We start from the raw sequence: 25285 nt of genomic DNA, 5'->3' as shown, positions 1-25285 counted from the left end.
CGGGCAGCAGCTCCGCGGCCTTCCAGGGAGCGGCGAGGGCCGGGCAGCGCCGAGCAGGGAGCGGAACAGAAACTGGGAGCCACGCACCGCCGGGATTCGGTGCCGGTTCGGATCGCTGCGAGAAGGAACATCGGGATGGAATCAGATTTTGGGGGCTAGAGCACAACAAACGTGCTGGCCTCGGGATTGAGATGTTTGGCATCTGATTATATGGGCTGACTGCATTAGGAGTTGATCTCTTATACACAGGGAAAAAAAAATAGCAGAGCTCTAGACAGCTATTCATCAGGTCCTACTTAGCAGGAGGCTGTTAAAGCTTCTGGCTGAGGACTTTAAATCATCAGTGTTAATGACTGTAACAGCCAATTTACAGAACCGATTCCAAGAGCCTATCTAAATATTAAAAACTTGGCAAATTATTCAAATAGACATTCAGGAGAGCCAAAAAAACGTCTTGTGCGTATGGATTTTTCCAGTTAACGGATAAAACAGTTTCCTCTGTGCTGCTTAATGTGAGAAGATTGTTACAGTGTTGATTTGAGAGTCATTTAAAAATATTTTGCCAACAGGCAGTACAATAATGGACCAAAAATAAAATCCCTCTAAGTATGTCTTAACTGCAGAACACCGAGCTCCCGTCTCCCCTATGATTGCATTCCTCAGTGAAATACAGAATAACAGAAACAGCTCTTCAACAAAACAAGAGTTTTGTTATTAAACAGTAAGGTCAGTTTTGGGACTCTTAAAAGTCAGAGTGTATTGAATGAAAGAGACTGTGTCAATATTAAAAACTCATACATTCAAAGAGCACAATGGAGACAGGCGATACAACAGACAAACACAAATACAAAGACACTTAAAAGCTGGGAAAAGAGAGACCAAAGAGGTTGTTCAAGGTCTACTCCATTCATAAAAATATAAACTCTCTGAGAGTTTATAGGTCTCAGTGATAGAGGCCAAAATACCAGCTAACAGCTTTCACAGAATGCACCATCACCCCAGATGAACAGCATCTGGCCTCAGCATACATACGGGAAAACACTAATGTCAGTCATGTTCCTTTCCCTGCAAAAATGTCCTGGGACAAAGCAATTGGTTAGCTCAGAAAAAAATGGAAGTACCAATGTTCAGAAAAAATTCCAGCTCTGACAAGTCATTCTAGAAAAGCAATAGAAGAGTACAAAAATTATGGCATGAAACAATTCTGGGATGCAGACCACAAAATTAAGTTTACTCTTCTATCAAGAGAAGATGGCTACTTATATGGGATGATTCTCATGCACCAAATAATTTATCAAGCTGAGGAGTCTGAGGCACGAGGGGTTTAAAGAGGTTTTACTTCATATATAGGTTAACCAACAGCTGGGAAAATGAGGAAGTAGATATGGAAATTCAGTCATAATGCAAACTACACATTTGAATTAACAAAAAATGGAACTGTGAATAAATACTTGTGGTTTTTGTTTCGAGCTAGGATTAACAATAAACTTTCATTCTGAACACAGGAAGCAAAATTTATTTCTGAAACAGGCAAGTTCAAACATTCCAAAATCTTCAAAAAAGATTTGCTTCCTTGGGTAAAATATTTCAAAGTGATTCCTGCATTTTCCACGTATCAAAATTCTGATTAACAGAAAGGTAAGTCGACACCATAACACAGATTCTCATGACTACATCTGCCCATATTTAACGGTAGCCAGTATAAAAACTTAAAGCCTAAACTGGTAACTAGAAATGTTACACCAAAACCACTGTTCTGACAGAACATGGCATCATTGCCCTTACTTTATTTTCTTGTTTGTGTACAAATTAGAAGCTTTAGCTTAAAGAGTAAAAATTAATCCTGATTTTTTTCCTACTGGTTCCAAAGAAGTAACCTTTATTTCACACCGAGTATCGTAACAAGCAGACGTACACTGCCTGCTCAACTGCATTACAGCAATACCCCTAAACTATAACCAATGCCAAAAATCAACCCTCATACCTTAAATTACCTTTAATTGTAAGGAGTTTTATCTAGACTTACCATATAAGCAATATCACACCAAGAGCCCTGGCTGCTGTTTTGGAAATTAAGTACTGCTGTGTTACATTTGAAGGAGGAGAGTTAGGGGTTTCTGTGAAAATCAGTCTCATTAAACAGGGGAATGAGCTTAGTACCTCAAAAAGAGCACAGGAACAGTTTTGTTCAGATTAGCAACTGAATACATTTATGCTTTTGGAACTTGTAAAAACCTGTGAAGGAACTGTCACTTACTCTGTGTGGCCCTGAAAGACATTCACAGAATGGATAGAAGGATCTCTGAAATCCCACAGACGGAAGGTTGTATCGCGTGATGATGTCACCACAAGACGCTGGGTGGGATGTGTACAACAATGTGTTAGCTCTTGGTCATGCCCTACAAGCACAGATGAGAACATGTAAGGTAATGAAAATAAGACTTTTCATTTCCACATACACTTGGAATGAAATGCTGATGATTTTTTTTTCTTTTTTCCCCAAACAGTAAAAGAATAATAATAATAATAATAATCATTCTGAAGTCTAATGTTACTACTGCTGTAAAAGTTTAGAACTATATTTAAAGGCAAAAAAACCCACTACTCACTTCACATGACTATTAAGTAGGGATAGGTTATTGCTACTTAATAAGTCATGAACACGGCAAAAGCATTTTGCAAGAACTAAAATGTGGCTACATTCAGTTTAAAAACAACTACTTCACAAGCTTAAGAGAACACAAATTCATGCTCAGAAAATTAACAAGGTTGGGATTTTAGAAACATTACAATATTGAGCAGCAGCTCAAGTCTTGTACATGCTCAAATCCTACTCCAGAGAAACAATCTATTATTCCCAATGTTTCGGTATCTACAAGTAATCCCACATATAAAAACAAACCACCAATTTATCTTTTTATGAGTGAGCAAGTACCTGTAAGAGAATGGACAAGTTCAGAAGTCTCTACATCATACAGATTGGCTGTCCTGTCCCATGACGCTGTCACAGCTTGCTTTCCCCCAACAAGCCAGTCGGCTGCTATGACCACTCCTTGATGGCTTTTGAGTGAAGTTAATGGGGCTCGGACAGTGGGACAATCACTAGAACCATCTCCATCTCCATCAGGTTCATCTTTATCTGAGAACTCAACTTCATCTTCTCCAGACATTTGCTACAGAATGCAAGAGAAAAAAAGATTTAGAATAAATGGGAAGGAATGTCTCTGAAGTTACATTTTACAGTGTAAATGCTTCCCAATCCCCTTAATGTGAATGTGGGTAATTTAAGTCTGTAGAATCTATTCAGGTATTCACTATCAAAAACCTAGTTGAGGGAATAATACCAGTGAGATAAATGCAGTTTTAATAACTACTTCATTTTAAAAATCTCTTTCAAACTGTTTAGCTCTTAATATCTGTCCCCTTTACTATCCTGCAAGTCTTTTATACTCCCCTTACTGTATTACCCTTGAGTTTCACTGCAGCACATGTATTAAAGGACTCTTTTTTCTTTAAAGAAAGGAAGCATCAAACAGGACACTGACTATTTTAATCTTTGGGAAGGCAATAATTTACAGCCATATTTTTATGCATTAGAATCAAAATCATGACATCAATATTTGTCTGCTGGTCCATACACAGTCATCATGCAGTGCTGATGTAAACTGGATGCAAAATAAATTATTTTTATTTTGCATTTTTATTCAGAAACATCAGTCTCTGAACTCTATTTCACTTACACAAGACAAATATGCTTTTCTTTCATATTCAGATGTGAAAAACATAACATTTGTACTGCTCTTTCAAAATAGAAATGTCAAATCAAATAAACTGAATCAAGCATGTTCCATTCGGAAATCTATCTTGTATTATACAGCCATCACTTGCCCCTGCTCAGCTTACTGAGAAGCTCACACTACAAACTATGTTTGGCCTCACAGTTTATTAAGTGTGTTTTTAAGTCAAATACAGCATTTAACAGTCTACAGTAAATACTGACTAAACAAAAGCCTGGAGACAACATCAGATAGCGTGGTAAATGCTGGCAAGGGTCGACTGGAAATCAAATTTAAAGATACAATTAAATAAATGCCAAAAATACAAGTTTTTATCAGTTTTCAATTCATAGCAACTATAGCTAATTCAGGTGCCTCAGTAAGTTAAGCTACAAGAATTTAATTAGTTTAAAAAGAACTTTGTTATTATTTATGATTTGAATGATTACAAAAAAAATACTCGACAGTTCATTTACTTACATGTTTATTATCTTGAACAAAAAGTCAATTAATGTACTTGCAGCTGCATATTCTATTCTGCACCATAGATCTTTGAAAACATGAAGTGAGCCTTTTTTGAAAGAAAGGTTGAAATGTATCTGTTAAACTAAAACCTTAAAATCCCAACTCTTGCAATCCTGAAATCATGTAATTTTTAAATTATGTATAAACTTAACATTCAGTCTTAACATAAAACCTGTATCTGATGAAACTGCTGTGCAATTATTTCAGTTGCACTAAGCTGATTGCTTACATTGCAGTCTGCAGTTGGCTGAGGTGCAGGCAACTGTACCATGTACCTCCAGATGTGAGCTGTCTGGTCTCCAGATGCTGCACAAGGGGAAGAGGGGAAAAAAGAGAGGGGCAGATGCTAAATAAGAGCATTTCCATGGACAGTAAGAACAAGCTTTAACATTACATTTGGCAGTACTGTCTGAGTTGCATCTTTTTCTAACAGATATCATTATGACCTTTTTGGTAAGCAAGACTCAACACCAACAGTTACTTTCCTGGCTTCAATACTGATAAGAACATAACTCATTATGCAAAATATAAGTAGCTACCAAATTAATAATTTCTCCAGTGAAAACATCCACTTAACACTATACATCAGAACAGAAATATCACTGCTGTTCTAATAGTAACACTTGAAGAAGGCATTTAATACATCAACAAGTGCCATCCTTTATTTGCTGTTTCACAAAATACTGGGGTTCCTCCTCATTCAATGATTTCTTCCATTCAATGTTTTTAGTGTGGTTTCGATGAGAAACCCAAAGGAGCAAGTGTGAAGCTATTCTGCTTCTGCCTTAAGCAAGTCGGCTTAACTACCACCAGTTTACAGCTCAGCAGGTACCACTTGATTTTAGATTTTGTCTGTTTTTGAAAGAGACTCATCCATTATTAACTAAGGAAAACCATAAGATTCTCCTTGTTCTGGACAGAACAAACGTGCTCTAATACCTAGGGGTACGGTGTTGAGAATTCTAGATTGAGAAGAAAAAGTCTGTTACGAGTATGCACAGATCTAATAAGTATATGAAAGCACTAGGAAAAACATCTCATCTAACAGACCAAGTAAGATGCGTAGAAGAAAGGTCAACAATCTTGTATGACTTCTGGTGTCAGTATTCTGCACCAGGGAAGAAGGCTTTTTGTTTTAATTAATTGTAAATCAATCAAGTGACAGTGAAGAACAGGTCCCTAGAAAACTTTAAATGGAAATACTTTGCAGAACAACCTAACAATTTTGGTTGGTTTGGTTTTTCATAAGTCAGTTTACGTAGCAATATTGTTTACGGTACCGAAACACTGACTAAAGTTAGCATATGAAAACAGGAAAATCCAAACAGTTGAACTTCAACCACTCCTTAATTTCCTTTAAAGTAATCACTGTAGATGCAGAAAGAAGCAGTGTTTTAATTTCTAATCTCAAGAACTATCTTCATTTTACAACGATTTACCCAATAGCAACAAACTGAACCCAGATTTCTTTAATCCCAAAGCTAGTGCCCTAATTGCTGGACCATATGAACCACAGTATTAACCACATCAGACAGTTTTCAAACCTGAAGTTGTACTGATAATATTCTCAGTTCTGAAAACACTTTCACACTAACAGTCATATTTTTGAGCTCTTTTTTCTGCACACTCAATATTACAATATTCTTTTCCTTCTGGAAATATAATATAGTTCAAAAGGGCTAAGATGTATGATTCCAAGTGTCTGTTTTGGAGCAGGTAAGCACAAAAGACAGTATGAAACAGGTGGAAAGATTTATCTCTGACTTGTTATGCCCTGAAATATAAAAATAATTAAATCAACAAGGATGCTAGTGAATGACACCTATTTTTCCATTATGATTAACATACTTAGCATATGAAAAAACTTTACATACCTGTAAGAGCCACTTGCTCAGCTGGATGAAACTTTATGGAATTTACTGTATAAAATAAAGTAAAGTTTTAAACTAGTACACTAAAATAATTATTTCACACTGTTTTATCATTGAAAGCATTGAAAGAATGAAGACAACTTCAGTTTTAAATAATTTTTTGTACAACAAATTTCTTAGGTGAGATAAACCACTGTAGTATTTTATTGGAGTATATAAACCTACGTAGTATCAAGGAAACCAGCTACAGTTGATTATACAACCATACATATTTTCTAGCAAGCTATTTCCTGAATCTATTACAAGTGCTGCATGTTATAAAGGATAAACAAACCACATTCAAACAATCATGTATAAGCTGACAGGAGAAAATGCTCTGGACTTCCATAAAGAGAATTTAAGTATTCATAACTATTTCTAACATAATGAAAACTTACTATATATCACCATCAGCTTTCTGGTTATTGCTTAAGATTGCAAGAACAAATGCCCAAAAACCTAATGCAAAGAATACAAATTAGATTTCAGTCCTGCAACCATATATAATCAAAACATGGTTGTTTCAAAATAGCCTTGCAATAATTCTATCAGCCTACAAAGCTCTTTTTCATTTTTTATTTCAGTGCATAAGATTCAATTACCTTTCATTACTAAGCACTTTCACTTGCAAAATCCGTAAGCTTCTCCTCAACACTTCTTCAAGAAAGAACTTAAAAATCATTTCCATCCATCATACAAGTAAAATAGATGCCTGTGTTTTCAGGAGAATGTGGTGACTTAGTAATGAGTCTAAAAAGATACTCCTTAAATTGTTCACACTGAACTAACTGAACAGTGTAGCTTCCACTGGCACCAAACACCTTTGCTCCATTTAAAATCAACTGTCAAACATAAACAAGTAAAGGGAAGTTTTACTAAACAAAAAATATATCAACTGAAATGTTTGGTTTTCTCTCTTTTTTTTTTCACGTTTTACAAACCACTCTTTAAATATGGTTTAGTGCTTTTATTATTTTCATGGTTACCCAAATAGCAATTAAAAAAAAAAAAAAAAAATAACCAGCAGCATGTAAATGCAAGTCATTGGAGTTTTTAAACATGATTTTATGGAGACTAAAGGTACCCTCTCCATACAGCAAGCAACCTGAGATATCTGAACAAATCAAAGCATTACCTGTTGTTTCTATGCATCTGTCTATAGGGCATTAGTATCTTTGTGCTGCAGGCTCTAAAAGTCATGTAGCAGGAAAAAAAATGTAGAACTCATGGTTGAAGATGCTGACCGCTTAAGTTCTGGAGAAGTTAATTCTATCTGTATCTTTGCCACAAAGTTCATGCAGTGTGCTAGTTGAGTTACTTAACCAAACACACTGGGTCAGTAACTGCATTCCTCATTTTCCAGGTGGATGACTACACTCCAGAGTGTGATCACTCAAGGCACTGAACTCTCAACAGCAGTTAAAGCTATGGAAAATCCCTCCACCTTTGCTCTATAAACCCCTATATTGTTCCCCATTATGAGACAGAAAGGTGCTAATCAGGTGCTTGTCAAAAATTAACATCAAAAACACTTACTGCACTGCACCTCTCCACCCAAGGAGTAATTTAAAAACACTGTTTCTGAAATATTCGTAATGGTACAGAGGAAGCCAAATGCCAATGCGGAACTAACTGCCTTCAAAACAAGATTTTAATACTATGCAACACATCATACATGGGATCATACATTAAACAAAAGTAGTACAAATAGTCACCCAGCATCTGTATCTTGTATTCCAAAAAAACACAGATTCTGCAAAACAGCTAATTTCTGATTATACACCTTTCTCTTGTTCTGCATATGCATTAAGACAGACCTCAACTCATTTTGACATTTAACTTCTGAGTGTTGTAACTGTGCCTGTAAATTTCCTTATATGGACTTGTTTATTCATTTAGCATTTACACAACTGTCTTAATAGGCTTTTCCAAGGAAGAATCATATTACAAAACATTCTCTGTATGAAGATGAGTGGAACTTCACAATTGACTTGCTAATGGTGCTGGCAAATCTGCAAGCGAAACCGCAATAAACATTTTTGTAGTTGTCCAAAAAACATTTCCCCCTCCCAAACACAGTTTCCAGTTTTCATAACATGCCCTTATCTTACCTGATCCAACATGCCCTACATACTTGACAAGGCACTTCCCTGTTTCTATGCTCCACAGCAAAGCAGTGTGATCTACAAAGATTAAAAAGTAGCTGTAAATACTGTTACAAACGTACGTTTTTCACTTTTAATCAATTAAACAAACAAGTTATCTTCAAATGTAGAGAATACCATACAAAACAGATTTCAAATGCAGAACAGACCAAATCCTCTTGATTACTGCCTTATATATAAAATATAAAAGTTTTCTATCATTATAACTGAATATACATCTCCCAAAAAAAGTAAAGGTGCTGTCCCAATCAGATTCATGTGCAGAAAGTATGGAAAGGCAAACTCTCCTTTTGATATCTTCCCTAACTTGGTTATATACTTATGCATATAAGCTCCAACTGGGTATCATGAGGTTCAGAAAGAACACAGAAAGAGTTCAGAGGTGAAAAAGTCAGGCAGTCACTACGAGCAAGAGTTCTGTGAACACAGAAGTGCTAACCCTTCAGTTTATGAAGCAGAGGCTTCTGGTCCAGAAAGTGTCTCCAGATTCTGTTCCACTTCAAACTGACCAATTCCAACTGGTTATGGTTTGTTTCCCAAAACCACACAAGCCTCTACACTGATTTTTGGATCATAATAGATTTAGTGACTTACTCATTAGTACCTGCTCCCTCTCAAGTCAGAAGAAAGGAAATTAGTAAGGTAACAACTGAAAATTAAGATTTTTAGCTGCCCCTACATCCTCGAGCAAAAGCCTGATGACTCTAAGAACACAGGAACATGCAAACTCTGACTAAGTCTCTGGCTTCTATAAAACAAAGGCTAAACAACACTATGACAGAAAGTCTGTGGGGATCTCTGTATGTAGCCGTATAGCAATCTGTGCAAGAGACCTCTCCAAGCGAGCAGCTCCCCAACCTACCCATTCACACCATCCAACAGGCTAGAGCTGACTCCAGGGAGAGCGTGACCTGCGTGGAAGCTAACTGGCACATACTTCAAAAAGATCAACAAGGATGCCTGAACCTTCTAAAGGTTAAATGCATTTCAAGTTAAGAATTTTTCAGCTACTGAACTTCTTTATATCGACTCTTTCAGTGTGGAGCTCAGTGATGGAGCTAAGAATTCCAGTATGCTTTTGATCTACATTTACTATAGGTTAGGTACCATTTTCTAAAGATTCAAGCAACACAAAACTTTACCAGCAGATGCAGTTCCCAATACCACTGGTTGAGTTTTCGCGACACTGACATCCCAAATACCATCCCTGTGGCCAATATATTCCTTTACCAGTTGACAGATTGCCCTTGACGTTGTAGTTTTAAAACTGGATACAATCTGAAATAGCAGACAGAGCAACATTTTTTTTTTTTTTACACATTGACCCAAGATTAAGTAATTATCTCACAAATCCAGATAGATATTAACTTTTTCATAATGATTTGTCAGTGTTCTGACAGTTCACTATTGTGAAGAATTTGACATTTGATGGTTGGAAAGTGAGTCTGGATGCACAGGCACCTCAATTACTTTTTTTTTTTTCCCTTTTTTTAATAACCCACCCTTTTTACCAAAGGCAAGATAAACCATTGTGTACTACAATAGCACAATCTCCTTGAAGTAAGGAGTTCTAAAAGTGCAGTATGCACTTCCCATTCAATTTGGGTAAAGGATTATAATTTTTCAAACAAACAAAACAAACAAACAAATAATAATAAAAAAAACCCACAACAAAAAAAAAAAACTTCAAAACTTCCCTTGCCTATTCCCAAACAAGGATACATCTGGTAACTTAAAGATGATCCACGTTAACCACTTTAATGTCTTTGAAAAAAATGTACTACTTATTAGATAATTCTAGTAAAATTCAGAAACATTTCCATTTAAAACAGTCACTACTGGTTTTATTCAAAACTGCAAAAAGCTAATAAAATCAAACGTTAATCTGAGAGCATATGCCAATTTATTTGTATAATAAAGCATTTTTTAAGGGTATGTCAAACGTATCTAAACATTTGATAAGCACATTCCCTCAAAGTCAATGCTGTTAGAGGAAAACAGAGAAGCCTCATTAAATACAAACTAGTATGTACACTAGTAATACCAAATGAAAGGAAGAAAGTCTAGCAAAAATGGTAAAACTACAAGGCACTATAATACAAGAAGGCTGAAATGCTCAGTAAGTAACCGAATTGAAGAAATTATACCTTTTCAGATGAAAGAGGAGTGCAATACCTTTTATAAATAAAAAAGTTTCTCACCACAACACTTCCAGAGGCAACTGAAATCAAGACTGTTGAAAAACTACTTCAATAAGAGCAAAACCACTGTTAAAAATACTCTTTTTACCCTGCAAGTCTTGAAGCTCAAAACTCTGCTTTGAGAAAGACTGTCTGAAAAGCTTTGTTGAAAGTGAAGCAAAAAGAAGACTTCAGTTTATCAGTGTTTTCCTCTGCATCTAATTATTGCAGGTATCTATGTGACCAGTTAAGTCAAAACCTTTAAATCACATTTGAGACTTATCTACAGCTTAGTAAAAGTTAGAAAATTAATTAAGTCTACATTTCAGATACAACAAACCAAGGTTAAAATCCCATTAGTTTTTTTGTATCAAAAAGAAGGTCTTAAGTATGCCATTAAAGCAAATTACTTCTGACAAGGTTTTTAAAAGTTAGAGTATCTGCAAGAGCATTCTAAATCCTGAGCATGTCAACTTTCCAATGGTGAAATAATAACACCTATTTGAATTCCAAATTAGCAGGTAAGTTGCATTTTGGTTTCACAGTAGAAGGAACAATCATTAAGGTTTAATTGAAAAGAAAACAGGTTAATGGTAAAAATTATTAGTTCAACCATCTGCAGAGTTTCATAGGCTTTAAATACAATCCTACAGATGCAATTTTCACATTTAATATAGTCCTTAAACTAAATGGACTAAATGTATGAGAAGTGGAACAGCAGAATTAAGTAAACAGTTAAGGATTAATATAGTGCTCAGATCGAACTATGTTTGCATTCTGTCTTTCTAACGCTGAGTCAAATCCTCATGCAAAAGCTTCCAAGGAGAAATTATCACCTACTCATCAGCAAGCACAGAGTTTCCAAAACTGCTGGACAGAAGTTTCATTGATCATTTAATGGCAAGGCTGTAAAACTCCTTTTGGAGTATTAGCAGTCTTGAAGGAACACATGGAAGATAAGAATTCAAGAACACTAACACTAAATATCCAGGTACAGATTTATTTAACACACTCTTCCTCTACACTTTTTTTTTTTCCTTCTTTCTTTCATTTTTGCTGTCACTCATCTTCACATACCAGTAAGTGGATAAACTAGATAGTGCCTGGATTACTTCCTGGTTCCTTAATTATAAATATACAACTTTCCAGGAAAGGAAAGGAAATAACATGCAACTTGCTAAAAAAAGGCCTCTGCACTGCAAAAAGTTTTTAAAATAACTTCAGCAGATCTCAGATTATTACATACAGTAGGTGTCCTGGTTTGCTAGGATAGAGTTAATTTTCTTCTTAGTAGCTAGAATAGCTGTGTTTTAGTTTCAGTATGGGATTTGTTATGAAAAGAATGTTGATAAGATACTGTTATTAGTTGCTGCTGAAGCTCAAGGCCATCGTGTTTGGCTTTTCACAGCTGCATTAGGACTGCGGGGACAGGGGAAGTGTAGTAAATAGTAAAACCCAAAACTGGCATTGGATGTGTCAATGAAATATTCCATATCATGTCACGTCATGTTCCATATATTAACCAGGGCTGACCAGAAATTGGTGTTATTCTCTAGGGGATCACTCAGGCTCGCTCTTCTGGGGTTCCGGGACTGTCTCTGCTCCGGGACCACTGGCTGGCACGGGCCGGGCATCGGTCAGCAGCGGGTGAGCACTGTTTATCACTCATTTGTATAGTCTGTTATCACTGTTGTTATCATTATCATTTCATTTTAGTTAGTAAACAGTTTTTATCTCAACCCATGAGTGTCCTTGCCCTTTTCCTTCCAATTCCCTCCCCTGCTCCCTGGGTGGGGGAGGAGAGTGAGAGATCAACTGGGTTTGGCTGCAAACCAAAAGGATGAAACCACTTCAGTGGGCAAACATATTCTTGAGTCTGTTTCAGCTTTGTCTGTCCTCCTTCTTAAATCTTTATAGTTTCATGTACTTCCTCCTAAACAGATTAGTTAATAAGGAAACAATTGTTTGCCATGTAAGCAACTGAAAATTGCAAATTGAAATACCATGAAAACAATTGTATACCATGTAAACAATTCAAAACTGAATACAAATTGAAACAATTGCATGGCAAACAAATTGAAACACTCTGTAAAAACATCTCTTAAGCAGACAGGACACATTAGAACTAAGAATGAAAACTTGGTCAACTCAGGACCAGTCCAGCAGCATTACACTGTCTGATGAACGGAATTTCCTGTGAAGTAACATTAAGCAGTGAAGTAAAAAACTACAATTTCCAAAAACTTTTATTCCCTTCAACTGCTGGGTGATTCTTCCTTTAAGAGTCCTCCTCCTGATCCAAATGAATCAGAGATCCTGAAAGTTAGTTTATGATGGTTTAGTTTATGATAGTTTAGTTGTATAATTTATTTTAGGAATCTGCATATACTGTTTATGTTTTTCTGATGTCTTAACAACTGCCACAGCCAGGGATTGTTAAGATCAGCAATAACATCTTGTTAACACTGAAACATGAATTTCACATAGCGATTCCTGCACCTACAAACAACTGCAGTTAAACTACATAGTCTTGTCCATTAACTTCTACAAAAAAATGGTTTTAGACTACTAAGCATTAAATCTACTCCTTCTCTTCAGGATTTGGACACTGGTGGATAACCCCTGCTGCTAAAAGCATCCTTTTCTGCTATGAGTTGTGTCAACCTAATATTCAGACTCCTAACTTCGCTAAGGGATTAAAAGTATCCAGGTATGGGAATTTTCTATGAAGGACATGAATTAAGCATGTTTACTTCAGTGTTTTCCCCAAGAAAATGAACAGACTGCTTTTGTCTTAACATGTTTTAACAATATTAAAGCAGTCGTGGATCAGCTTTCTCATTAGAACAAGGAAATATTGAAAGGTCTTTTCAGAACAAACCTAAACTCTTTATAGGTTGCCAATCAGAAAAATGTAATCATGTGCAATTACACAAAACAACTGGTTTGTAAAACTGAAGTCTCTTCTAATTACCCACAGGGGACAAAAAAAAAATTAAAAAATACTCCTGACAAGTTTTAAATTAGGCATATAGTAACAGTATAAAGGATGATGGGCTGAGGAGCAAAGTTGTGATCCACTGTCCCACTGAGTTGGGAACACAACCCAATTTTTGGTGAACGGTATTGTTCATTCAATCCTCATTAAAAAATGTAAGAATTTCAAAGCTGCTGAACTCTTAAAACTCTTCCATTTTTTCCCAGGTAGTATGTTCGGGAACTCTAACTGCATCCAGATGGGATACAGACAGAAACATCAGAGTCTGTTAGTCTTTCCTGACTTTTGGGTATACTCTCTTTGTGGGTCAAGAGAGAGAACACTGCAGCTTTGACTCTTCTGTGTACGAAGGAAGAAGCAGTCGAAATGAAGCCACTCCCATGAAGTTCAGAAAGGTTTCAAAGAACACACTAGAGAGAGATGCTCTCAACTTTCTCATTCCCCTCAGCTCTCCTCTCTACCTCCCAGTAAATTCTGATTCAAAGCTGTGGAAAGAAATATATCAGCACATTCAGACATCTCTTGGTGATCGATTGATGTAATAGACATGTATGATGTCTATACTAAAGTATTAAATTCATGTTCTGCCTGCCTTGCCCAGGAAAGAATATGAGTGCTATATTGCAAGCAAATAAAAGAAGACAAGCATTTAACACACACACACACAAAAAAAAAAAAAAACCAACCCAAAACAACTACACTAGAGAAAGTATTAATTCTTAACTACATAGCACATAGCAGGTGTACTAATACTACATTGTCCCTATTAAGATGTTGTCTCTGTTTCAGTGGCCTCATTAAAGAATTTCCAAGTCACTAACTCTTAAGAAAAAAGAAGAGGCACCTCTAAGCACCAGATTGGCAAGAATAAAAAAGAAAGTTTGAGAAACAATAGAATAAAAAGGAGATCAAATAAAACACGGTAGCTCAGCTCTATTTCACCACACTATTCTTACTCTCAACCCTCAAACTTTCAGACTACTTAACAGATGGTATTTCTAAGACAACTACAGTCATTCCATAACCACACATTAGCCTGCAATACAGAGCAGCACAGAGCTGCTTATACAGTTGGTTCATGTCCCACTGTGGTTTCCTCACACTTCATTTATCCTTAATAATGTATCATGAAATGACCCTGATACAGGGCAAAAAGAGTGGCAAGTAAACTCTATAAAAACTGAAAAAAGGAGACAGAAAGAAGAAAACAAAAATACCAGACAGATGCAGGTGTGCAAAATTAAAAACATCAGAAAGGGTAACTGTGCTAAGAGACCAGACAAAAAATTATCACTAGCTACTAATTTCCCAGGCTTGCAATGTAATGGAATCAAACCATTCTAGTCTCATAGCTAAAAAATAATTTTTTAAATATGCAAAAACTATAATAGCACACATATAGATGCCTACTTAAATCCCCATTTCAACTGCAATACCCAAATCTTTATTCAGAAATTCACTACCTAATTGTTGTAAAACTGTCATACGGTGTGGTTGACATAATGGGCAATTGATGGAACCAAGATAAAGATACTGTTCTGCAAGAGGCAGGCTTAAAGAAGAGCACTACTCAACTTAAAGAAAACACAATCTACAACTTAAAGACAGCCATGTTAGTACACATTGATGAGTAGAGGTGTAATTTGTCTCATACCTTGCTAGTAGATGCCTTGTAAGTTGTCTTTAATTTCTGAGAAAGCTGACTGGTACTATGACTGGCTGTTGAGAGAAATAAATTCAAAGGAAGATATTTCAAATACAGTATTTAGCTTATTTGTATAAGTAACTGGTATTAATTCCCTTCAATAAGATTCTAAGTTTTGGCCAAAGTACACAAAAAGTACATTCAGAAATACTAGTTTAGGATTCTTTGTGGTTCTCTTACCTTTTGTTTTCAGTTGTCCTTTGCTCAGTTCAGCTCCATCAATTGTCTGTCCTTCACCTGCTAAACGCTCGTTCAGTGTATCAATCTCTCTGCGTACTAACAGTAACGAAAATTCACATTAATACTATAAACTGATTATCATTAACATCGTTAACATACTATTTAATAATTGTTATGTTTAGTAAGTAATTTATTTTATGCGAAGGACAGCAAAAGAGATCAACTGAGATTTTATAAAAGCAGGTCTCACCAAGACATAAACCAAGATTCGTGCTGAATTTTCCAGAGATCAACCAGATTCCAAAGAAAGTATTAGTGGCTTCTAACTACTGTTACTTTTACTAATAAATGTGGCTAAGGAATAACAAAACAGCTTCTGTGAAATAAAAAGCACACCTGTATTGCATTAAATCCAACAGAAATCAGAAAACCTGCAGCATCATAAATATTTTAGCCACAGAATTAATATGTAATTTCTTGACAAATATTTTATTAACCACAAAACAGCAGTCTCCCCTGAATGCCTGTCCACTGTTAGAGCTTCAGTAAGAAAGGCAGTGCAGCGAGTATATATTTTTATACTTTGAAAAAATTTAGAATGACATATATTTTACATTCAAGTCTTTTAGAAACACTAAATATGATCAAAATATTTTCATTACACATCAGACAAAGCATGTATTTGTAACAACAATATACTTTTCTGTTAATTAATTACACTCTTACCAGTGTCATTTAAACACAAGACAGAGTGTTGGCATAGCTAAAACAAATCAGTTACTCGTAAATGATTTCCAGTGGCTGGGCTGGTTTAAAGTTGCTCTATTTCATTTTACAAAGAACATTTTCAGCGGTTTATATTTTTTTTCTCAAAATCTGGGCTGATACCCTTTAAGTGTTCTCCTCGGGTGAAACCTTACTGAGAGGCTTTAACCAAGCACTTTTTCACTGTTTTTAAGAGTAAGTCTAGGTCTGTCTTTCCAGAAATTCTTAAGACTTTTTTTAAAAAAAGTCATTTACTCCCAGGCTTTGAAATGTGGGAGAACATGACCCATCAGGAGTGGGATTCTTGCCATTTCTGAGAAATTCACTGAAGTCTCAGTTCTAAGCACTAGAAAAGTCAGTTTACACTTCCATACCACATCCAAGTGCTTGAAATGAGCAAAGCAAGAATCTCCCTTCTGTGTTCCCAGTCATACAAACCTAAAGTTATATAAAACACAGACAACATGAAAGAGAAGTAAACAAAGAGACAGGCTTCTAGTAACAGATGACTGAAACAGACAAGCCAGGCAGATCCAAGGACTGCCTGAAAGGATTAAGATTGAAGCATGAAAGGGATAAGAAAAGGAAGAAACTAGAAATAAGTTGTAATAAGGGAAAATGAGCGTATAAAAAGCCAGAGAGGAAAAACTTGAGATTCCCTATGTACAGTAACCACAACATTAATGTGGGAATTAGACCAAGAAGAAAAAATAACAGACTGAGTATCAGAAGAGAAAAATTTAGAAATTGTCAGGGAGGTGGAAAGAGATCATGAAGGTCAGGAGTGAACTAGAACTGTGAGGTGAGGAAGATGCAGAGAAAGAGAAATGGAATGGTAGGAAAATAATCATACACTGGAGGGTACAGACAAATTCACCACTTGTTTTCTGACAAACATTTTTGAAGTGTGGGGCAGGGGGAGGAATTCTAACTTTTCTTGCTACCAGCCAACTTCTCAGCAGGAGGCCGAGAACACAGTTGTGCAAATTGTCACTAAAAAATGTGCAGTGTTGATGGCAGCCTTTAACCAACTCAGATTTTAAGAGCATAAAAAGCCAGCACATTTTCAAAAAGCACTCAAGAATGTGTGGTGGGTTTTTTGGTTTTGTTTCTGTTTTTTAACATGAGTGTTCTGTTTAACTCTAGGAACAGATTAGGTGTGGAAAAAAAATTTGACTTGGAGCCAAACCAGAGAGACTACACAATTCAGAAGCCACACCACGCAACACAGCTTCCAAAATCCTACAAGGAAAATTGAGCAGAGGCTTTACTCCATGACTGCCTGCGTTATTTATTTTGCATCCTCTTACATCACCTTGGATCACTTACATTAACATTTGACTGCACTGTCATTAAAAAATAACTTCTTTTTTTTTTTCCCCAGATATACCTGGAATTTTTAGCTGAGTGCTTGACTTCAAAATTCATGAACAGTTTCAGGTGTTGGTTATGTAATGTACTAAGCAGTATGATCCAAAACCACCACATTTTACACTTTTTCAAGTAAGACACTTTTCCAATTTTACTTACTAACATTACATCATTAAATGTATATACGAAGTCACCAACTTCAATGGTTGAAAGGAGTTACTGCCAGATTAACATGGAATATACCAGAGCCTACAACGACAAGAAGACAACCACTCCACTTTCCTTGCCCAAAATTCAAGGAAGACAACACACATCAGTTCTCATTACTTGTGTCAAAGAGTTAAGAAGTGATTATTCTGAAAACGTACAAACCCCATCTTTGGCTGCAAGTTCAAAACAATTCTTAAACTCCTCACTGAAAAGCTATAATAATTACACTACAGTACCCAAAGTAAGCATCCCAATTAGCACTACTATATCTGAAACCCAAACAATTCAGAAGTCACTGGGAAAAAAAAAAAACAACTTACATTCCAAATTTTCAATATACAAGTTCTCAAACTCCCGTTCTATTTGTCCAAAAAGTTCAAGGAGCGTATTCCGGACAGAAGATGGTAGCTTAGAATCCTAGAAGGCAAAATATTTGTGTTTATATTTTTCTTTACATAAAATATATGTAGTTACTCTTCAGTCTTAAACTGATTTTAACAGTTCTCTTTGTCTTGCAGCAAGGAGGGAAATTAAAACTATTGTTAGTGTAAAACACAAACTAAAAAGGTCTGTGAATCATAAAATTATTCATTTTACATACAGACAGAATTAAAATCAACTGTGGGGTTTTTTTTTGTTTTTACTAGAGATAAATTATAAAACCAAGATACATGTACAACTCATTAAAGAAAAAAGGTGAAAAAAGATATAATACAATGTCAAGGTGAAAAGAAAGTTCAAGAAGAAAGAATATCTTTGGTTGACAAAGTAATTCAGAAGTTGACATCACAAAGGACTTTATTACCAAAGCTTGAGGCAAATTAACTTTTTAAACATATTTTCAACATCTACCTACTTTTGTCACTAACCACATCTAAGTGTGAAGGAACCTGCAACTTCTAATCCTTCCCTCCCCACAAATTATTTAAGCATCTCCTCTTCACAGAAAGTATTTTGCATTAAATTGACAGAGGGCTGCTTTTTTCCTTCAGCATAATCAACGCAGCAATACTGAGGCACAAAAACAAGTATGCAATAAAACCACTAACAGGGGATTTATATGATCTGAGCTCAATACACAGCTTAACTACAAGTTTCTGTTGGCAAGTTATTTAAATTTTATTAATCTGTCTACAAAACAGAGATCAGCACCATATTTTCTGGGAACAAATACATATCATATCCAAAACAAGTGAGTAGAGATTTCTGCTGGGAGTCAAGGTTCTCACTGTATCAATGATTCTATTATCAAACACTGTTGAGTAGACAGTGGGTAAAGCAGAAGACAACTGATTGCAGTACATTGTGAGAATCTAGTACTAACAAACTTCTTAAAATATAAAACACAGCATGCTATTAAAAAATGGCAAATTAGAAAGTAGAAAATATGGTCATTAGTATAAACAACTAATCCACTCTAAATATGGATTAAAGGATGAACCATCCTTGCTCACTACGTAAACTAATTCTACTAAACTTGTTCTATTCTTCAGTTGCTGGTGGACCCCAGTAAGTAAGTTGGCTAACTGCACCTATTATTTATCTAAGTAGAAAGCTATAAAATTTTTTTAAAAGAAGTTTCCACTTAATTGAGCCTTACCCTAACAATGAAAAAGCTCAACTACTCCTTTTTAGTATATCTAACCCATCATCTCAGAATTCAGTATTATTACTGGACAAACCTGTAAATAATGCAGCCGTATTCAAAAATGGAGAAATATCCATGCAAGGAAACAAGTTACCAAACTTTAAAGTGAAATTAATATGGTATCATGTATGCCATATTATTAATACATCAATGTTCATCTCTCAAATATACAGGGAAGGTGCCCATCAGCAACAGCTACTTTTTTTTTAACAAAGCAAAAGTATGGAATTTCAAAATCTGGAAATCATCAGCTATGAGCAAAGACAGAAAATTGAGTCAGCTTCTGCCACAGCACAAACCACTATTTCAGGTCCAGAAGTACAGAAGAAGCATTACTAGAACTGGAGTACAAACGTTAGCACAGGACACCACTCAAATTCGAGTGAACTTAATTATTCAGTGCAAGTTTAAGGATGAATATAGCTTGGTTTGTTCTTAAGTGTTCCAAATCAAAACCCAAACCAAAAGAAATTGGTTCCATCCCCATAAACTGGCTGAATAAAGCAGCAGCATGTGTGTAACAGCCATCAGAGGGCAGCATGCGCCTTCCACCGAGCCACCACCTAAACAACCAGAATTTCATCTCACTCACGTTTTGGTTCGTACTGGCAAGACGATTGTCTTCAGAAACAACTAGAAACCCCGATTTTATAATTTATTTCTGAACATCAGTTTTAAAAAGAAGAGCAAGAGAAACCACTGATAGCCATGACATCTGCTGTGTGCATAGTTCAGTTTTACAGCAGTTTCACAGCTCCTTTAAGCTGTGGCACTGTGCTGAAAGAGGCACTGCGCTGAAAGAAGTGGTCTTATGCTCCTTATGCCCTCCGAGGATATTCCTTTCTGAATCCTCCCCCCGGACTGAATGCATGACTTTTGTTCATGCATTCACAGTCAACCAGAACATGCAACAGATCCCTATTAAAATAAATTTAAAATAAAATTGATTAAACAAGAATACTATACAAATGACACACTATTAAGAGAAACACTGAAGTCAGAAGAATTATTTCTGATTCAATTACCCAATAATTCCATACAGCAAGGAACTGAAAAGAAACTAAGCTATTCTACAACTCTGAAAACAGGAAAGGAAAAGTAGGAAAGGTTTTCAATCCACTTCTCCTGAAAGTGCCTGAAAGCATATGCAAATCTAAACCAGTCCTAAAGTAACCAGCATACTGAAATGCATCCACTTCCTTTACTCTTTTTAAAGTCGTCATTATTTAAATTTGCTTATTAAAATACTATGTAATAATGTTATCTGTTTATGTGCAAAAGTATTTATTTTAACACACTCCACTGTGAAGGGGCATTAATACTCACTATTCATTAGAAACTGCCACTGGCTCTTCAAGGTTACAGGTCAACAAAAATAAGTAAGATTACATACAAAACATTTACAATATTTATATATTACAGCATAATACACCTACAGAGTTTGATAAGAAATACTAAAACAGCTTAAAATTTTGGTGTACTACACAGAAGTGACAGCATGCCTTGACCTCCCAGCTGCCCTTCACTCCTTTCCTGAAGTAAGGCTGTAATAGTCCAAATGCACCAACAGTTTTCTATCCAAGTACTTACATTCTCCAACCCCTAGATGACTGGAAGCAACAACTTGGGCTCTGTTAGTTACCACAAAGCTAATGCTCTAATTTACTGAATAACTGATTCAATTAAAAAAAAATATGTCCCAACACTGAGAAAACAGAAGGTTTTCCCCTCAGAGTACCTGCAGAGTCCAGAAAGTGACGTTTCTCGTAGCCAAACGCTTCGTATTTCAAACCACCTCTCTGACAAAAATCAAGTTTTGCATCATCTCTGCCAGGCCTGCATTAACATTGCACAGTCCATTTCACAATAAAGAGTTTTCAAACTGGCATTTGCTTAGCTTTGGCAGCACCACTTTAAATGCTTTCTATAGGAGCCTTACCTACAGTTAATCTCAATATTGTCAGGTGAAACTCTAATTTAAGTTAGCTCACGCCTCTGTCAAGCAGGCAATACTTGATTGCTTTCTGGAAAGGAATGCAGAACAGCATTCCCACTGATAACTTCCCTATCAGAGGCACAATAACAAATATTTTGGTTTATTCATATTCCAAATTCAAACTTATGAAATCAAGAACCACTCTTCAACTTTAAGGGGGCAGGGACGGGAAGTGCAGCGAAATAAAATGGCTGCTTCTTTGAATTTCTTCATGGGTTTTTTGTGCATTCATGTAAGAATATACAAAAGCCAATAAAAAGCTCCACGTGTCTGAATGAAACACTCTCAACATCCACATCAATAGTCTCCAAAGACAGTCAGCACTTCAAAACAATAAACTCTGCTGTTCCTGCCACTTTACTGGACATATTTAATTAAAGTTCATTTAATTTCTTTGCATAGAAAACACTCCTCATAAAAAAAAAAAAAAAAAAAATGGCAGAAGTTACCCAAGCAGCAGTGTATGATCTTACCTGCCCTTCCAACATGTCTCTCTGCAGTCCTGCCCGGTCCTGCTCGGAACTGTTGGTTCTCCGGATGGAAAGACTGTGCGATTTACGTTTCTGCTTTGCTTGGCGAGCAGATGCACAACTTCCACTTTCTATTGGCATTACTTCAAAACAGCTTCACAGAGGCTCCTATGGTAAACTAGGGACAAGAGCTACACATTACAAATTGAATTCTCAAAATGAAAATATTTCATTCTAATAAATTTCTGAGTTGTTTGGGGTATCATTAAAAAGAAGGGATCCTTATTACTTACAGCTATCCTTCAAACAACATTAAATTCAAAAACACATATACATAAATAAAGTGCAATCACTTTAGCCTTACTTACTCATTAGCTATTAACCTCCACAAGAGGAAAATATACCTCACTACCTTGCTCATTTTGGAGAACACAAGCAGAGACAGCCCCAAAATGCTTCCAGGAAACAACTGTTATGCATACTATATATCACTGAAATGCATGCAAAATTAAAACCCAGCTGGAAAATGAAAGCAAACAGACATGATAATTTAGGGATACTGTCAGGTTAAAAATGTATTACACAACATTAAGTGTTAGCATACAAAATTTAACAGATATGCTTGTTTACACATAAGCAGAATATAATTTTAATTACAGAAAAGTACTTGCCACCATTTTTGACAGCTCACAGTTTCACTTTCTTGCTCATGAACTTACAAGAAGAGTGCAAATGCACCTGACCTACCAGGTTGTTGCTGTTGTTAATTTTTGTCAGCTTGTTAAAGCCAAATACACATTTTAATATCCTTAAAAACACCTGACAGTATCACCAATTAATATTACCATGTATGATCTACTGCTTTCCTCTGTTTAAGAATAATCAAATTATGTTTGATTCCTTGCATAAATGTGGAGAATATGTTCTTTACTGTCAAAATCTTACTTTTTACAAGCATTTAATTACTGGATTTTTTAAAATTAAACCTGATATTCGACAGAAATTATTTTTAGTTTCATGGGGTACCAGTTGTAAAACATTTCAAATGTTTTAAGATTGATTACTCAAAATTTTTCAATCATGAACATTGAAAACAAAATAAAAATTCATTCTCCAGCATAAATGATTTCTGAAACAACAATTACAACTTAAAATAGCTGCAATAGTCTGCAGAGAAATAGGAGAGCAGAGTTGGCAAAGCTAACAAGGCAACTGAGCTTCCTTTTAATTAAGTTGATCAGAGAAAATTTAAACCAAACCCAGGGCCACTTCCATTTTAAGATCCGCCAACACACTAGATCTCAAGCTAGGAATGAGCACCATCACTATTAACAAGACCAGGCAGTAACAGTTCGGTGGTTCTGACATGGTATTTTCAGCTTTTTAACATATCATAAAGCCAAGGAAAAGCATACCTTACTGAAAAAACAGTATGTGCCAGGAACAAAAACAGCTTTAAATTTGCTTTGGTTTTTATTTAACAAAATGAAAATAAAGTTATTCAAATTTATATCAAAATGAGACAAGATTTAGTTAAGGTTTTGATGCTCATCCATCCTCAAATTTCTCATTTAAAAACTTGGTATTTTAATTAGCTTTTGGAACACCCAAACTCAAGTAACTTGACACCAATTCCACAGCGAATCTAAAATAAAATTCAGGTTGCACCACTATCTTGTAGGGCACTGAGATTATTTCATTAATTTCCTCTGGACTCTGCGCAGTCCTCCCTTGCACCTAATCCCATTAGAGCTTTTTATGTGTGATTAATCTGTAGTAACTAATTAGCTATGCTCACAAATTAAAGAAGAAAGAAGAGAAAGAGCTACAGTTGGGTAGTTTCTTATTTGATTAGACTTCTTTTTTCACTGTGGCTATATTCCTCTGCCATAGAAAGATGGGACTGAAATTTTAAAAAGCCCATCCCATAAACAAGTTCTTGCCAATTTTCTGGGCTTCACTAAGTGTCTTCCTCTTCCTGGACATATGGTCAACAATCAGGAACAGGTTTTCAGTGCACATCACATTTCTGTTTCTTTTCAAAATATGATCAGATCCCAAACACATGTATATGCTCCTCTCTTCCACCCTCCTCCTATCTGCCTTGGGAACCACTCTTTCAGTGCCTTCAGTTTACTGATTTCTGCAGTGTTCTGGTTATTTTTTAAGGCCCAAAGCACCAAACTCTGTGTGCACACACAAAAATGTTAAAGTTTTATATCTACACATACACAGTTACATATAATCACATAAATCAGTTAAGACCATTTAAGATCTGTGACCAAAAAAATGGAATTTTATAATTCCTGAGCTGTAGTTATACACAGAGATATTAATATGGCTCATGCCTGACTGGGTGTTGTTCTACCTGCGTTAACTTCCATTTTCCCTTTGCTGCCAAGCTGCTCCATTTTAGAGGATTTTACCAAGAAACACCCTTTTCTGGAGTGCTTCATAGAATCATAGAATGGTTTGGGTTGGAAGGGACCTTAAGGATCATCTAGTTCCAACCCCCCTGCAGTGAGCGGGGACATCTTCAACCAGATCAGGCCGCTCAGAGCCCCATCCAACCTGACCTTGAATGTTTCCAGGGATGAGGCTTCTACTACCTTTCCAGGCAACTTGTTCCAGTGTTTCACCACCCTCATTTTAAAAAATTTCTTCCTTATATCTAATCTAAATGTACCCTCTTTTAGTTTACAACCAATACCCTTCGTCCTGTCACTACAGGCCCTGATAGAAAGTTTCTCTCCATCTATTTTATAAGCCCCCTTTATGTATTGAAAGGCCACAAGGTTTCCCCAGAGACTCCTATTTTCCAAGCTAAACAACCTCAACTCAGTATTTCTTCACAGGAGAGGTATTCCAGCCCTCTGATCATTTTTGTGGCCCTCCTCTGGACCCACTCTAACAGGCTCATGTCTTTCTTGTACCACTGGCTATGACCAGACACAACTGGCTTTCTGGGCTGCAAGCACACATCGCTGCCTCATCCCCGATCTTTCATCCCCCACTGTCTCCAAGTCCTTCTCTGCAGGGCTGTTCCCAATCCATTCATCCTCCAGTCAGTACTGATATCAGGGGCTGCCCCAAACCAACGTGCATGACCTTGCACTTGGTCTTGCTGAACTTCATGAGGTTCACCTGGGCCCGCTCCTCAAGCCTGTCAAGGTCCCTCTGGATGGTGTCCCTTCCCTCCAGCGAATCCACTGCACCACTCAGTATTAGTTCATACAGATTTAGCAGCTATACATTCCAGCACGTAGGATTTAAAGGGACACGGTCAAACGCATGAGATTACATTTTTACACAGTGAAATTCTCACGTCAACTACACAGAAGTTTCTACTTCCAGAGTTCGTAAGCAAACAGCAAAGATGAGGTAAG

The 25285-nt window shown here is 36.2% G+C and overlaps 1 protein-coding gene across 1 annotated transcript; it reads right to left on the bottom strand.

The window, feature by feature from the left end:
- Positions 1-2253: 2253 nt before the first annotated feature.
- WDR37 (WD repeat domain 37) lies at positions 2254-22040 on the bottom strand. The gene is made up of 10 exons (XM_010173015.2): positions 21903-22040; positions 18106-18202; positions 15440-15535; positions 15209-15273; positions 9519-9654; positions 8323-8394; positions 6176-6220; positions 4531-4607; positions 2936-3173; positions 2254-2399 (listed from the first exon to the last, which is right to left on the bottom strand). The coding sequence occupies exons 1-10, from the start codon at positions 22038-22040 to the stop codon at positions 2254-2256; spliced, it is 1110 nt and encodes a 369-aa protein (XP_010171317.2).
- Positions 22041-25285: the final 3245 nt, after the last annotated feature.

The sequence above is a fragment of the Antrostomus carolinensis genome, unplaced genomic scaffold (genome assembly GCF_000700745.2).
Source record: "Antrostomus carolinensis isolate BGI_N321 unplaced genomic scaffold, ASM70074v2 scaffold6828, whole genome shotgun sequence".
In the NCBI taxonomy this organism is placed as follows: Eukaryota; Metazoa; Chordata; class Aves; order Caprimulgiformes; family Caprimulgidae; genus Antrostomus; species Antrostomus carolinensis.
This window is presented reverse-complemented; position numbering and strand designations above follow the sequence as displayed.

Coding starts and splice junctions, on each gene's coding strand:
- WDR37 (XM_010173015.2), bottom strand. CDS start 22,040: ATGCCAATAGAAAGTGGAAGTTGTGCATCTGCTCGCCAAGCAAAGCAG. Junction 15,274..15,439: donor AGGACAACTGAAAACAAAAG/GTAAGAGAACCA, acceptor TTCTCTCAACAG/CCAGTCATAGTACCAGTCAG. Junction 2,400..2,935: donor ACTTGTCCATTCTCTTACAG/GTACTTGCTCAC, acceptor CTGTGCTTGTAG/GGCATGACCAAGAGCTAACA.